At 43.2% G+C, this 17,169-nt stretch overlaps 1 protein-coding gene across 12 annotated transcripts in view; it reads left to right on the forward strand.

Annotated features, from left to right (window-relative positions):
- The window catches only part of fryl (furry homolog, like), a 655,772-nt gene that overhangs the window by 581,912 nt on the left and 56,691 nt on the right, over window positions 1-17,169 (forward strand). For all 12 annotated transcript variants that reach the window (XM_068035582.1, XM_068035639.1, XM_068035630.1 and 9 more), the window contains 3 exons: window positions 1,941-2,148; window positions 4,743-4,892; window positions 5,804-5,902. In XM_068035582.1, coding sequence (XP_067891683.1) covers window positions 1,941-2,148; window positions 4,743-4,892; window positions 5,804-5,902 — 457 coding nt within the window. The remainder of the gene's footprint in view (window positions 1-1,940; window positions 2,149-4,742; window positions 4,893-5,803; window positions 5,903-17,169) is intronic.

Below are 17,169 nucleotides of genomic sequence, written 5' to 3' on the forward strand. Positions count from 1 at the left end.
ATGAAATCCAAAACATTTTCTCAGTGCTGCTGTTAAGGCTTATTTTGCTTTGCACCAACTGGAATGATAGAAGCTAATTGTCTTATTGCTTTGTTCTGAGATCATTCATTGTTTTTATTCTGTTCAGTTATTTAATCCCATCATATTTTCTGACGAATATGAAGGATAAAGAATAAGTGATTAACCTCAATTTATACAGCAGGTGCAATGAGATCATTCAATCTTTGAGTAAAATGAAAAAAGTGATTGATATGTCAATTAGCAGTAAAAGATAGATGGCCAAGAGATGTTAAGGAACTTCACAAATGTGAATCCCATTAAATTGATTGTGCTTGTAGATTGACATCCTTTAATACATCTAACCTCTTAAGATAATTAAAAATACTGTCTACGACAGCAAAAGATCTTGTGCCTTTTCCAAGAGACAACATTTCACATGGTGCAGATAATCTGCCAGCTAATGCATAGAAGCTGTTTGACTGCACTTGAAACAGTGCTGCTTAACATTTGTAGAAATGTTATCTGCTTTAAGTAGGAACAGTCTCAGATATATTTACTCTGCATGTTTTGTAAGAATTTTCAGTAAACTTGAACAGTGAGTATATTTTTGTAAATTATGATTTATTATAGTGGGTAGATTTGTTCAATTTTCTAACTTTCTTTGGAATAAGAAGTACATTGGGGAAACACATATATTGGCATGTCTTTAAATTCACATTAAATCTTTTTCGCAATGATTCTGGTTTAAGAATAATTTAATCAGTTTATTGATTTTACCAGTAGTAAAAGATTCTGTGAGACAATATATAATTGCATTGTTCTGATTAAATATGGTAGAGGAATGTTGCACCTAATAAGATTTGTTTGGGCTGAAATTAAAATACGATCTCTCACCTGCAACATTATTGTCATTTGCTGCTATTTGCAGTACTCCTTTGAGGATTTCAGTGGTATTTCTGCACCAAATTTTTTTAAAAAATCCATTTAGCTTTCAGAAAGTGCTCTGAAGAGTCAGTGATTATTTTTGCTTCTCAAATGATACTTTATAATATTTAACATGAAGAATGCTTTTGTAGAGATTCTGTATGATTATATATGCACCCATAGGAAAAGCTACAGAAGAAAATCCATATTCTAAGGATTTCTAACTAATTGCAAACTGTAACGCTGCTGTCATAACTTAAGGAATGTATCCTGTGTATATTTCTATTTCCCACTCCTTTTATGCTCCTTGCTGTCCTGAATCAACAGTCGCCCTTTAAGCCTGACATGTGGGAAGGCCTAGAACAAGACTTCTCCATGACTGGTATCAATATAATCTATCTGGGGTGTGCTGAATGATGGGCCTAATCACGGCACTTTTTTCTGAGTTAAAATGTCAGCTGAGATCAAATTTCAAACTGATCACACCTTCTAATTTGATAATCCAGTTCGATCTTACACTTGGCAGCTGGCAACTATTGTAATATATTTATTAAAGTGAACCTTTCTTGAGTTATGCCTTTATGCCTGTTATTTACTAAAGAAACAACTAAAGGACTAGGACAGCATCATTTCATTGCAAGTGCTGATTTTAGTTTTAGCATTTCTGTTGTGACTTTAATACAATATTTTCCTGAACAATGTAAACTATGTTATACTTAATTTATGCAAGGAAAATGTGTACCTCTGCATGGATTTGTAAAACAAATGCAGGAAAAAGTGCTATTTATAAAATTGCACTATAAGAAAAAAAAATCAAACATTACATTTCCAGCACAACACTGTTTTCCAGTATGATCATAAAAGCATACTGGAATGATACTTTAGGATTAGTGTAAAGCATTAGTGTTGTTGGTTTCCATACACAAAGTGGCCCATCAACTTAAATGAATATAGCGTTAGTTACCTCCCTAATTTAGACCCTTTGCTTTGAGCATCTACTTTGTATCTTTTTTCAGTCAAGATGAGGGAGACCAGGAAGGGTTTCCTGAGATTCAAGCCTCACCACCACCATCACCCTTCCTTTCTGCTATCTTATCTGCTTTCCAACCAGTGGCTTATGAGGATGAGGAGGAAGCCTGGCGTTGCCATGTCAACCAAATGCTGTCGGACACAGATGGATCCTGTGCAGTGCATACATTTCATGTGTTCTCCAGATTGTTTCAGGTCAGTGGTCTATTACCTGGTGATTGGGTTTTTTGGGGAGATGTCAGATATGGTGGATTCAGAAAACACAGTGGGTGTTGTGTCCATGGAGTTTGCTTTACTCTCAAAGTTGTTGAAACTGATTTTAAGTCAGTTGGAAGATTCTAACTGACATCCTATAAGTCATCCATAAGTAACAAAGACATAAAGATATTACTGATAGAAAAACAGATTGGGCTATCTATGCAACAAATTCACCACAGGATGTCAGAGTCTTTTGAAGAAAAGTATGATTCAGGTAAAATTCGAAGTGTTTTCAAAATGCATCAAGACTTCCTCTTTTTTCGGAAAATTTACAAGTAGTGTCTTCTTACAATAGTTGCATTTTGGAGAAGAAATTTAATATTTCACCATTCTGAAAGGGAATATGTTTGCTGCAATATATCCTAGTCAGTTTTATGTCTTGATTACTATACCCACCAGAGATGCAGTAGGCCCAGTGAGTGGTATTCTCAAATTCTTCTGTAATATCCCTCATTTCATACAAAGATAACAACATACATTTATATAGTATCTTTAGCATAGAACAATGTTCCAAGGTGGCTCATTGACGTGTAATCAGCCAAAAACTGGATGATGTGCCAAAGGAGGAGAAATTAGAAGAGGTGGCCAAAAGCTTGCTCAGAGAGGTTTGAAGAAGGTTTTAAAGGGGAAGCGAAAGGTGAAGAGGCTTAGGGTGAGAATTGCAGGAGTAGCTCCTAGATGGCTGAAGGCACAGCTGCTAAAAGAGTGGGATGCACAGGAAGCCACAGTCAAAAGAAGAGTGTTCTGGGGAGTTTGTGAAGTTGGAGGAGGTTATGAAGCTAGGGAGGGATGAGGACATGAAAGGATGACAATAAGAATTTTAATTTAGAGGCATTGGGGTACCGGAAGCTAATGTAGGTTAATGAGGGCAGGAGTGATGGGTGAGCAGGACTTGATGCACGATCAGATGAGCTGAATTTTCGCAGGGTAGTGAGCAGTATCACAGAATTGTTACAGCACAAAAGGAGACTATTCAGCCCATCGTGTCTGTGCTGGCTCCCTGAAGGAGCAATTCACCTAGTGCCACTCCCCCTGCCTTCTCCCCGTAGCCCTGAACATTCTTCCTTTTCAGATCATGATCCAATTCCCTCATGAATGCCTCAATTAAACCTGCCTCCACCACACACTCAGGCAGCGCATTCGAGGTCCTAACCACTTGCTGTGCGAAAACGTTTTCCCTCATGTGGCTATTGCTCCTTTTACCGATTACGCTAAATCTGTGCCCTCTAGTTCTCGATCCTTCCACTAGTGGGAACAGTTTTTCCCTATCTACTCTGTCCAGACCCCTCATGATTTTGAATACCTCTATCAAACCTCTCAATCTTCTCCAAGGAAAAACAGTCCCAGTTTCTCCAATCTAATCAAGTAACTGAAGTTCCTCATCCCTGGATCCATTCTCATGAATCTTTTCTGCACTCTCTCCATTGCCTTCACATCTTTGCTAAAATTTGGCACCCAGAACTAGAAATAATACTCCAGTTGAGGCTGAACTAATGTTTTATGCAGGCTTAACATAACCGTAGATAGACTAGGACAGTCAGTGTTACTGAGATGGAAGTAGATGGTCTTTATGATGGAGAAACTATGGGGTTGGAAGCTCAGCTTTGGGTAATTTAGGATGTTGAGGTTGCAAACAAACTGGTTCAGCTTTGGTGGCCAGAGAGTGGGAAGGAATTGGTGGCAAGGGTACAGAGTTTGTGGTGTAGGCCAAAGATGATTTTGGCCATTCCAGTGTTAAACTGGAGACAATTGCAACTCATCCAAGATTGAATTTTGGACAAGCAAATGGACAACACCAAAGCTGTGGTGGTGATGGTGAAGAAGTAGAGCTGGGTATCATTGGCATATATGTGGAAGCTAACCCCATGCCTTTGGGGCAGTATGTAGATAAGGAGGGGGCAAGGGTACTCCAGTGGAGTGGGAAGAGAAGCTTTGCTAGAAATGCTCTGCCAACGATCAGCTAGTTAAGAGTGGAACCAAGTGAGGGTAGTCCCGCTAAAGTGGACAATGGAGGAGGGTCATCAGAGAAGTATAGTGTGGTTGATCATGTCAGAGACTGCAGAGGGGTTGGGAAGAATGAGAACATGGGGAAAGGGGAATGCAGCAGAGGCAACTGAGAGGCTGGGTCCAATCCTGGTGACAAAGATGTTCATGAGCTTCTCATTCTGGTGGGAGTTGAGGGTGGAGATGGTCAGGAGTGCAGAAAGAAATAACAGCTCATCTTTGCTTTCTAGGATTGTCCTGGCGTAGTGAATGGTTTTGACAGGAGAGTGAGGCCCAAAAATGTTTGACATGGTCCAGCCAGATCTAATAATGGATGTCTAAACTAGTTGAGTGTCACCTGATTTGCACTACAAGTTTAACATTGCCTTGAAGCCAAAATGGCTTGTGCCACTGCTAAACCTGTAAGTGCAACCGAAGACACCTGATATGTATAAACCTTTTTGCTGATGTGAAAATTTGTTCAGTCATAATATATGGTGGGGATAGAGTAAAACGTGATGTTGACAGCCAGTTGCTTATTTCTACAGAACATTCAGAAAAAATTCTGTGCCATAACTCATGATTCAGTCAGTCATTTGGGGGACAGTCTGCAGAGGATTGGGTCGAAGTTCAAGAGCTCGTTGGAAATAATGATGATGTGTTCAGATTGCCCTACAGTCTTTGTGGATGCTGAAACTGTAAGTTTTAGACTTTTCCTGCAATTAAACTAGTGACAATTGTGTAAAAGCTATATAATATATACAAAATGCTATGGCATTCTTATCATAGTATTATAGAATGGTTGCAGCACAGAAGGCAACTTTATCACATGCATTCATAAGGCTATATTGTAGAACCTTCCTTGAAAATAATACTTCAAGAATAGTTTGCCAGTCATATTTTGAGCCTTCTGCTGATATCTCACAATTTTTGAAGTTAGAGGTAAACTTGCACTTACTATTCATAAGATATTGTTTTTAACTCCCGACAGTTGCCCATGTAGTGGGAACCATGAAATTGACCTAGGACGACATGAAAATATTAATTAGTTCCTGCACTGAGTATGTGCTGACAACAATTAATGTTTCACTGCAAGTGTTTTTTTATCTGCATGCCTTCATCTCCAAAAATGCGCTGGAATCGGTTTGTAGTAGAATAAGTAGCATTCTGATTATGATGCTGGCAATCTGCAACATTAAAAATTGTCCATTTTTACAATCCCATTTATGTTTCTTGGTTTTGTTATTTTCATGTCTATTTTTAATCTCTTTCTTCTCCACCTCTTCCCCATGCTCCCTACAATAGGTGTGCCCGAGCTATGTCCATGCATCGGTCCACAAGTAATCTCTATCCGGTCCACCATGAGTGTTCATGATCTGGTCATGTAGCAGTGCTCAAGAGTGGCATAGAATAACTTGCACTCTAGTTTCCCTCCCTTCCTGATTTTGGATGCTAACCAGGAAAGCAGAATTGCAAACACAATGTGTGAACCCACTGAACAATTTTGTTCATCAGTTTCCAACAGTTGTTCTGGCGTAAAACACATTCTAATTTTGATTTCATTAAAGTGTAGCATGAATATGTAAATTTTCTATTTATTTTCTTGCAGCTTGTCTCATGTGGATTGCTAGAGACATTAAAGTTTAGTGTATTAGAGCTACAAGAACACTTGGATACCTACAATGCCAAAAAGGAGGGAGCTGAGCAGGTGAGCCATAGAAACCCTCCTTCACTTACATTTGCACTTTGTTTTGATTTATGTATGGCAATCTTTACAGAGTTACACTGGTACTGATGTTGAAATGAAATATTTGAAAAGTGTGGAACATTGAAAGTAAAGAAAAATGTAATACTGCTTTTTCCTCATGCTTCTCTTTCCTCTACAAACCTAGTACTTGGGATCACGTGTTCCAGAGCACCCTAGGAGAGTTGCCGGATGCAACATATTTATCACAGCATTGTGAAGAAGTGCTTCACTTCTTTTTAGCACGCTAAATATTGGGAATATAAAGTTGAATAAAAACTTAAAATTTGCATAACAGAATACTTGATTTTTATTTATATTATTTAACTCTGCCTGTACCTCATAAGGAAAGACTACACAAGCTGCTCCTTTGTGTGGCATGGAGTAAATCCCAGCTGTTACCGTTTACAGGCTACAACTGGAGCCATCTCAGATCAGATTGTCAATTATTTCATGGCTTCGCTTTTATTCACAACTTGTACTGCACTGACTGTGATTTTACTTAGATTCAAACATATTAGGCTGAAGTTTACGCCGCCCCAGCTGATCAGATGGTGGCGTGGGCGTAAAATTGAGTGGGAGGCTCGGGACGCCTACCTGCCCTGCTCCTGCCTCCGGTCAACTTTACGGCGGTCGGGGGAAACAACCCACCCACCTGAGGCCCATCAAGGCCCATAAGTGGCCACAATGGCCACTTAAGGGCCCTCACCCGCCTCCACGAGTATTTTACGTGGCAAGCAGGCGTGCTGGGGATGTGAAAGGGTGCCCGATTGAGGGCCGCCCCTGCCTCCCAACCCACCCCCGGGACCCAAGACGCCCCCCCCCCTCCCCCCAAATGACCACTCCAGCCTCACCAGGGAAGGACTGATCTCCCTGGTGAGGCAAGCCCAACTTACTTTGTCTCCTGGCTGCATCTGGTCGGCTGGGCTGCAGTCCCAGCAGCGGCCATTGCTCCTGGTGGCGCTGCTGGGACGAAGAGCTGCCAGCCCGCCGATTGGCCAGCAGCTCACTGAGGCGGGACCTCATCCCTCAAGTGGGTGGAAGTTCCGCCTCGGGATAATTAAAGCCTGGGGACTCATAAAACATGGGACTGATCCCCGGGCTAGGTGGAAGGGGGTTTGCCACAGACTTTTATGTCGGCAGCAAATTCCCGTCTGCCTAAGGTAAAATCCAGCCCATTGACAGACTTGATTCTGAAGCTTTGAGTTTCCCCTTCGTTTGAAAGTGGAGAAAATAGCTGGTTACAGGAGAAGTCTTAAAATTATTAAGAATGACTGCAAACTTGCGTACTCCATACTTCCAACAGACAAGTGCATTTATTGGCAAGCAAAAATAATACTAAAGAATGTGTGAGTTCCATTATCCTGCTATCCCAATCTGAAATTATTCCTTAAAAAGGAGGGCCAATTGGAGATAGTGCTGGAATATTTTTGCCGTGATTTTCTGACACGTGGAGCGCAGTTCCTCATCAGGAGAACAGGAGTGCAAAATTAACCCTGTCGTCTATTCTAATCAAGTAGTAAGGAGCTGCTAACCGATTCCGTTCTAAATAATTTTTTCAGGACCACAAGGAGCTGTATGCTTATGTGTTCGTTTTGCAGAGATTGGCTGAAAATTCTCCATGATGGATAATTGGATGTTATGTAAACTACATTTTAAAGTGATTAAAATGTCGATAACTGAGTTATTGATATTTCTGCAGTTGCAAAAAAGAAAAATAATCCTATAAATTAGAACTGTAGATAGTTACCTGTTGTAAAATATGGTTCAGGCAGCATATTAACACAATATTTCAGAACTTTAATAATGATATTATCCAGCACAAATCAGGACTGTGATGGAATACTATCCACTTGCCTGGATGGGTGCAGCTCCAACAACACTCAAGAAGCTCGACACCATCCAGGAGAAAGCTGCCCATTTGATTGGCACCCCATCCACAAACATTCACTCCCTCCACCACCACCGCACAATGGCAGCAGTGTGTACCATCTACAAGATGCACTGCAGCAATGCACCCAAGCTCCTTAGACAGCACCTTCCAAACTCGCGACCTCTACCACCTAGAAGGACAAGGGCAGCAGATGCATGGGGACATCACCACCTGCAAGTTCCCCTCCAAGCCACACACCATCCTGACCGTTCCTTCACGGTCGCCGGGTCAAAATCCTGGAACTCCCTCCCTTAACAGCAGTGTGGGTGTACCTACTGCTCGTGGATTGCAGCGGTTCAAGAAGGCAGCTCATCACCACCTTCTCAAGGGCAATTAGGGATGGGCAATAAATGCTGGCCTGGCCAGTGACGCCCACATCCCATGAATGAATTTTTTAAAAAAAGCATCCCCAACCCTATAAGTTACCAATTTCTGCTGTATTGGTATTTTGCCACAGGGATGGAAGCAAAATTGTGACATGAGTTATTAGTTGAAACTGTGCACACCTGATGAGAGGGAACCATTTACAGTGTCAGCTGGTATGAAGGCCAGGAAGGGACATGGGACAGTCAGGAGTTTAGTGGGAAAGGAGTCAAAGGGGTATGAACTAGATCTCATGAATGTGATGAGCTTGATAGAGTGGGGAGATGAGGGGAAGGTTTAAAAAATAAATGTTCATTGCTAGAATTTTTGCAGAGCCTTATTGGGTCTCACTTTAATCATCTAATCTACAAAATATATTCTTTTTGTGTGTGTTAGCTAAGAGCCATGGGGCCGGAAGTGTGGTGTGTGAGTTCAGCAATTGGAGAAATTACTGTGTCACTGTGACTTAATGTTGCTGCAGATTCTTTAACATATTGTTGTGCAAATAATGGTTAATGTTAACTCATAAGCTTAGCATTTTGTTGCTTGAATTCATATGTAAAGAGGCAAGGTCACATCAGAACTGATTGTAGATTTAATACACTTAAATGGTCAGTTATTTGTAGATTTTTTTCTCAGTCTTGTATTTAGAATATTTGTAAACATGATAAATGAGGGTATTTCTAGTAACATTTTAAATGTGCTGATTTTATTGCAATCATGAAAAATTTACTAGCAAGACCACTTTTGGAATATTGTGTACCATTTCAAATACCACGGGGGATAAGTTGGATAGCCCCTAAAAACAGACGCATGGATCACGATGTGAGATTAACCCGCACCTGTTGATTAAAATGCAGGCATCTGCCAACTTTACACTGCCTGCGCATTAGAATTATTTCTATGCGCACCCAGCACCAACCACGCTGTTCATTAGCTACACACATTAGCAGGGGGAAATCGTAACTTCCTAGCATCACTTAAAGCTAGCCTACACCTCTTAAGAAGGAAGTGCATTGTGGCTCAAGCAGGTGCTGGGAATAATACAGGAAGTTAATCTATCCTGAGGGAACAATGAGGAATGGCACAACATGGGAGAGAGCGGGTTCCAAAGTTTTCGGACGCTGCACTAGAGGTCTTGGCGAAGGAGGTGGAGAGGAGAGCTGTCCTGTACCCACAGGGGTAGGAGGCCATCCAGACAAACAATCATAAAGCATTTGGAGCAGATAGCAAGGAGTCAAGCCCTGAGAACCTGGATGCAGTGCTGCAAGAAGTTCAGTAATCTCACACAAGTGGTCAAGGTCATTGAATGCATCTTCAAATGCTATATCCTACCAACTACTGAGCCAATAGCAGCACAATAGTCAATGCAGCACATCCCTCATCACTCACTTACCAAACAATCTCTATCAATCAGGACTCATACCTGATATAGGTTCACCTCACCTTCACCATCACACATTCTGCACTGCTGCAACCTCATACCCACATCTCCCACCTTGCACACTGCCAGCTATTCGACCATGACAGCTACATCACCCAAACAGATTGCACAACACTAGGCAGCAGGAACTAACTTGAGGGAGCAGATGCACCTGCTTGTCCTAACCCCCATGGAGGTGACAGTGCTGGCCATTATTGGAATGGTTTTTGCTAAGGCCATGGTGAGTGGCAAGGCTAAAACCATCAAAGGTGACAGTATCCTCATACTTAATTGCCCTCGTCACATCCTACTTCACACTTAGCCCACAATCTCTTGATTTACAAGCTGCAGATGGTATAAGAATGTAGCTCTTACTTTTCCCCCCTCCCTTCACCACAACCTTATACACAGGCCTTTTTCCTTTCAGATCCCAAAGAGGTATAACCTGTCTAGGCAGTGGAGGAAAAACAAGAAGAAAGTAATGAAGATACTTGATCTCTTGCTAGCAGCAACCAGCTCAGATATTGACACTGCACATGCCTTAGAGGATAGATTAGAGGAGGATTTGCACATGGTGAGCCATGTCGTCAGCAGATAGCCATTATCACCCAGTCACCACCCTTTGATTTGCTGTGGTAGCTCAAATGCAGATGGTATATCAGACAGAATAAAGGCATCATGATTGCTGCCAGGATATTGGGCATTGACCTGCATGATTCATTACCTATGCTTGCATATCAACTAGATGTTGAGAAAGTAGAAATCCTTCAGTTCCAGAATATTGCAGAGTTGATGTGCAGTGTTTGCAAAGCGATGTGTGTGCAGTCAGTGGCAGCCCGCACCAGGGAGAAACCTGCAATCCTAGCCAAGCTGCATGCTCACTCCACCTGCTGGTCTCTGGCAAGAGAGAATGAAATGTAGTTAGTTCTCATTGAGTAGAGAGATTCAGTGACCTCCCATACACAAAAGTAGATGGCAAACTGCGAGATGTTGCAAATATTTCCAACTCTGGCCTGAAAGGATCCAGGCATGTACAAGTCTATAGACATGGTCACATTCACTGGCAATGCCATCCTTGCCCTACAGTGAGATTGCAGCTGTGGCAACAGCAAGGGCAGATTTCAGTGAGGATGTCCTTATTAAAGCTTAATGAAGTTCAGGCAGTAGAATTGCTCGCTAAACACCCTGTTTGGATATGACCTTGTGCTGAGAGCCCTTTTCACCTTCCTGCTCCTCCCTGTTCTAGCAGCTTGCCTTCTTCCGAATGGCCTTTGTTCATTCTCCTAGTCATGCTGTAATCCAAGGGCAGTGCCTACTACTGCACCCATGTCTGGGAGCAACTGGTTTGTGCAGAAGCCTTGAAGTCAGGAAAATGTCTTTCAGCACCTGCCACACCACTCCCTGTGGACTTTTTAAACTTGAAAGAACTATGGAAAGCACCAAATACTTGCAGATTCAGAACAACAGCCAGAATAAATCAAGCAGACACTAACCTCAAGTAGCTAATGATCCCTTTAAAGAACATCGGTGGGGGGTGCGGAGTGGGTCCTTCCAGCTGAACAGATGTTCAGTTGCGCAAGGTTGAGAGGGCACTGGCTGGAGTGTTGAAATCCAAAATCGCACCGCTGGTATCAAAGCAGTGTTGCACACTGATTGACATCATGACCAGCCTGCACTGCATATTTACAACATCGTTCATACTAAGCCCTGTCACCAGGTTTCTTGGAGACGCCCAAGATCACATCATTGGCACCAGCTGGACCTCATTGTCACAAGGCGAGCCTCTTTAAACAGCGTTCAAATCACACGCAGCTTCCACAGTGCGGATTGCGACACCGACCACTCCCTGGTGTGCAGCAAGGTTAGACTCAGACCAAAGAAGCTAGATCACTCCAAGCAGAAGGGCTGCCCGTGCATCAACACTAGCAGAATTTCTTATTTACAGCTGTTACATAAGTTTCTAAATTCACTTGAAAAAGCCCTTCAAAACACTCCTACAGGGGATGCAGAGACAAAGTGGGCCCACATCAGAGACGCCATCTATGACTCAGCAATGACCACCTATGACAAATGTGTGAAGCAGAATGCAGACTGGTTTCAATCTCACTTTGAAGAGCTGGAACCTGTCATAGCCGCTAAGCGCATTGCCCTGTTGAACTACAAGAAAGCCCCCAGTGAGTTAACATCCATAGCAATTAAAGCAGCCAGAAGCGCTGCACAAAGAACAGCCAGGCGCTGCGCAAATGACTACTGGCAACACCTATGCAGTCGTATTCAGCTGGCCTCCGACACCGGAAACATCAGAGGAATGTGTGATGGCATTAAGAGAGCTTTTGGGCCAACCTTCAGGAAGATCGCCCCCGCAAGTCTAAATCAGGGTACATGATCACTGACCAACACAAGCAAATGGACCGCTGGGCGGAGCACTACCTAGAACTGTACTCCAGGGAAAATGTTGTCACTGAGACCGCCCTCAATGCAGCCCAGTCTCTGCCAGTCATGGCTGAGCTGGACGCACAGCCAACAAAATCGGAACTCAGTGATGCCATTGATTCTCTAGCCAGTGGAAAAGTCCCTGGGAAGGAAGGCATTACCCCTGAAATAATCAAGAGTGCCAAGCTTGCTTATACTTTCAGCACTCTACGAACTGCTTTGCCTGTGCTGGGACGAGGGAGCAGTACCACAGGACATGCGTGATGCCAATATCATCACCCTCTAAGAACAAGGGTGACCGCGGTGACTGCAACAAATACCGTGGAATCTCCCTGCTCAGCATAGTGGGGAAAGTCTTCGCTCGAGTCGCTTTAAACAGGCTCCAGAAGCTGGCTGAGAGTGTCTACCCTGAGGCACAATGTGGCTTTCAAGCAGAGAGATCCACCATTGACATGCTGTTCTCCCTTCGCCAGCTACAGGAGAAATGCCGCGAACAACAGATGCCCCTCTACGTTGCTTTCATTGATCTCACCAAAACCTTTGACCTCGTCAGCAGACGTGGTCTCTTCAGACTACTAGCAAAGATAGGATGTCCACCAAAGCTACTAAGTATCATCACCTCATTCCATGACAATATGAAAGGCACAATTCAGCATAGTGGTGCTTCATCAGACCCCTTTCCTATCCCGAGTGGTGTGAAACAGGGCTGTGTTCTCGCACCTACACTGTTTGGGATCTTCTCCCTGCTGCTCTCACACGCGTTCAAGTCTTCAGAAGAAGGAATTTTCCTCCAGACAAGATCAGATAGCAGGTTGTTCAACCTTGCCCGTCTAAGAGCGAAGACCAAAATACAGAAAGTCCTCATCAGGGAACTCATCTTTGCTGACGATGCTGCATTAACATCCCACTCTGAAGAGTGTCTGCAGAGACTCATCAACAGGATTGCGGCTGCCTGCAACAAATTTGGCCTAACCATCAGCCTCAAGAAAACGAAAATCATGGGACAGGACGTCAGAAATGCTCCATCCATCAATATCGACGACTACGCTCTGGAAGTGGTTCAAGAGTTCACCTACCTAGGCTCAACTATCACCAGTAACCTGTCTCTAGATGCAGAAATCAACAAGCACATGGGAAAGGCTTCCACTGCTATGTCCAGACTGGCCAAGTGAGTGTGGGAAAATGGCGCACTGGCACGGAAAACAAAAGTCCGAGTGTATCAAGCCTGTGTCCTCAGTACCTTGCTCTATGGCAGCGAGGCCTGGACAACGTATGTCAGCCAAGAGCGACGTCTCAATTCATTCCATCTTTGCTGCCTCCGGAGAATACTTGGCATCAGGTGGCAGGATCGTATCTCCAACACAGAACTCCTCGAGGCGACCAACATCCCCAGCATATACACCCTACTGAGCCAGCGGCACTGGAGCTGGCTTGGCCATGTGAGCCGCATGGAAGATGGCAGGATCCCCAAGGACACATTGTACAGCGAGCTCGTCACTGGTATCAGACCCACCGGCTGTCCATTTCTCCGCTTTAAAGACATTGACAAACGCAACATGAAGTCCTGTGACATTGATCACAAGTCGTGGGAGTCAGTTGCCGGTGATCGCCAGAGCTGGCGGACAGCCATAAAGGCGGGGCTAAAGTGTGGCGGGTCGAAGAGACTTAACAGTTGGCAGGAAAAAAGACAGAAGCGCAAGGCGAGAGCCAACTGTGTAACAGCCCCGGCAGCCAATTTTATCTGCAGCACCCGTGGAAGAGTCTGTCACTCTAGAATTGGCCTTTATAGCCACTCCAGGCGCTGCTTCACAAACCACTGACCACCTCCAGGCACTTACCCATTGTTTCTCGAGACAAGGAGGCCAAAGAAAAAAAAAACTCTGCATGCGCTAACGCCATCACTAAAATGTCCTCTCTGCCCTTTGACAAATGAGCAGTGTCCTCTTGTAAAAAAAAAAATTTATGCTGTACTCATTAATCCCTTTGAAAAAGAATTGAATAAAATAACTGCTCGAGAACATAATTGAAAGGTGTATGTAAAATATTGACATTGATAATCAAATATTGCACAACTTGGTAATATGGTTGGTAGGCGTTGTGAGAAGCATTGAAATCTTTGGAAACAATGGCTTTGGAAGTCGAAAGATTAAATCTTGAGGATCTCACTTTTGTTTCACTTGCCTCCCTGAAGGATTAATTGGGATATGTGGAATCCATGACAGGGTCAAATGTGCAGGGAGACTTGGACTCTTTGGTCCTGGTAAGAAAAGGACAGCTATGAGGGTCCTCCTAGGAGTATCAAAGATAGTAAACTATATTTTTTTTGTTATTCGTTCGGGATATGTGGGTGACTTGGCTAGGCCAGCATTTATTGCCCAACCCTAATTACCCTTGAGAAGGTGGTGGTGAGCTGCCTTCTTGAACCGCTGCAGTTCTTGGGAGGTAGGTACACCAACAGTGCTGTTAGGAAGTAAGTTCCAGTATTTTAATCCAGCGACAGTGAAGGAACGGTGATATAGTCCCAAGTCAGGATGTTGCGTGGCTTGGTGGTGTTCCCATGCATTTGCTGTCCTTGTCCTTTTAGGTGGAAGAGGTATAGAAGAGATAAATCTAGAGCAAAACTTCATGGCAAACAGATACTAAGAAAAGGAGGTACATGTTCAAACTGGTGAACAGCAAACTTAGTACAGAGTTTGCGCCTTGGAGAGGGTGCAGAGGATATTTACTAGAATGATACCAAGACTGAGGGATTTCAGTTATATGAAGAGACTAGAGAAGCTGGGATTATTCTCCTTAAAGCAGAGAAGGTTAATGGGAGGTTTCATAGAGTTGTTCAAAATTTTGTGCAGTTTTGATAGAGTAAATAAGGAGAAACTCTCCATTTGCAGGTGAGTCGGTAACCCTAGGACACAGATTTAAATAATTGGCAAAAGAACCAGAGGGTAAAATGAGAACAAATAAAAAAATATAGTTTACTATCTTTGATACTCCTAGGAGGACCCCCATAGCTGTCCTTTTCTTACCAAGACCGAAGAGTCCAAGTCTCCCTGCACATTTGACCCTGTCATGGATTCCACATATCCCAATTAATCCTTCAGGGAGGCAAGTGAAACAAAAGTGAGATGCTCAAGAAGATTTAATCTTTTGACTTCCAAAGCCATTGTTTCCAAAGATTTCAACGCTTCTCACAACGCCTACCAACCATGTTACCATATTATGATCTAGAATGCACTGCCGGATTGGGTGTGGAAGCAGATTCAAAACTTTCAAAAAGGAATTGGATTATACTTCAAAAAGAAAAATTTGCAATGCTGAGGATGAGTGGAACTAATTAATTAGCTCTTTCAAACAGCCAGTATGAGCATGATGGGCCGAATGACCACCTTCTGTTGTGTATGATTCTATGATTCTATGATTGTATCAAGTTCTTATTATGCAAATCATGATAAATCATGATTGTAATGGACTTCAGGGCTAATAGGTGGAGGCTAAGATGCGGCAGTCATTTAGATTCTGTGGTGAGGGATGAGGTGAAAAGAATCGAATGGCTTTCCTTGGTTATAGATACCTTATGATGCTGGCTTATATTTTCCAGTTAAATATAAACTGTGATTGAAAAGTTAAATTTGGAGAATTGTTGTAATCTTTTACATATCCAGTATTGTGGTAATTGCAGTTTATTGTGAAATGTTTTGTCCAAGAGTTTGTCAGGGCAGATTGTGTACCAGGATGAAGATATTACTGATGAGCTAAATAGTTTTTTTTTAAAAGTCAGTTTTGATTTCTGAAGGCCATCACACATTCCCAGTATGACAGAATAGATGTGCAGTTAAAATTGTTTCATTACAGCACTGGCATCAACCTGACGAAGTGGAAAATTGCCCAGGTATTTCCTGTCCATAAGAAGCATGGACAAATCAAATCAACCAGTTACTGCCTCATCAGTCGACACTTCATCAACCAAGTGATGGAAGGTATTGATGACATTGCTATCAAGCGGCACCTACTCACCAATAACCTGATCAGCAATGCTCAGTTTGGGTTCCGCCAGGACCACTTGGCTCCAGACTTCATTACAGCCTTCTCTAAACATGGACAAAACAGCTGAATTCCAGAGGTGGGGTGAGAGTGATTGCCCTTGACGTCAAGGCAGCATTTGACTGAGTGGGGCATTAAGGAGCTTAGTAAAATTGAAGTCAATGGGAATCGAGGGGAAAACTCTCCACTGGTTGGAGTCATACCTCGCACAAAGGAAGGTGATTGTGGTTGTTGGAGGTCAATCATCTCAGCCCCAGGTATCTCTGCAGCAGTTCCTTGGGGCAGTGTCCTTGGTCCAACCATCTTCAGCTGTTTCATCAATGACCTTCCCTCCATCATAAGGTCAGAAGTGGCGATGTTCACTGATGATTGCACATTATTCAGTACTATTCGTGACTCCTCAGACACTGAAGCAGTCCGTGCCCATATGCAGCAAGATGTGGACAACATTCTGGCTTGGGCTGATAAGTGGCAAGTGACATTCTCACCACACAAGTGCCGGGCAATGACTATCTCCAACAAGAGAGCATTTAACCACATCCCCTTGACATTCAACATTATTGCCATCACTGAATGCCCTACCATCAACATCCTGCAGGTTACCATTGACCAGTAAGTTGACTGGACCAGCCACATGAATGCTGTAGCTACAAGAGCAGGTCAGAGATTGGGAACTCGCCTCTCGACTTCCCAAACCCTGTCTACCATTTACAAGGTATAAGTTAGGAGTATGGTGGAATACTCACCACTTTACTGGATGAGCGCAGCTCCAACACTCAAGAAGGTCAATACCATCCAGGACAAAGCAGCCCACTTAACTGGCACTTCATCTACCACCTTAAACATTCACCTCCTCCACCACCGTGGCAGCAGTGTGTACCATCGACAGGATGCACTGCAGCAACTCGCTAAGGTTCCTTTGACAGTACCTTCCAAACCCAAGACCTCTACCATCTTGAAGAACAAGGGCAGCAGGTGCATAGGAACACCACCATCTACAAGTTCCCCTCCAAGTCACACACCATCTTGACTTGAAAATAT

The sequence above is a fragment of the Heterodontus francisci genome, chromosome 1, assembly GCF_036365525.1.
Source record: "Heterodontus francisci isolate sHetFra1 chromosome 1, sHetFra1.hap1, whole genome shotgun sequence".
In the NCBI taxonomy this organism is placed as follows: Eukaryota; Metazoa; Chordata; class Chondrichthyes; order Heterodontiformes; family Heterodontidae; genus Heterodontus; species Heterodontus francisci.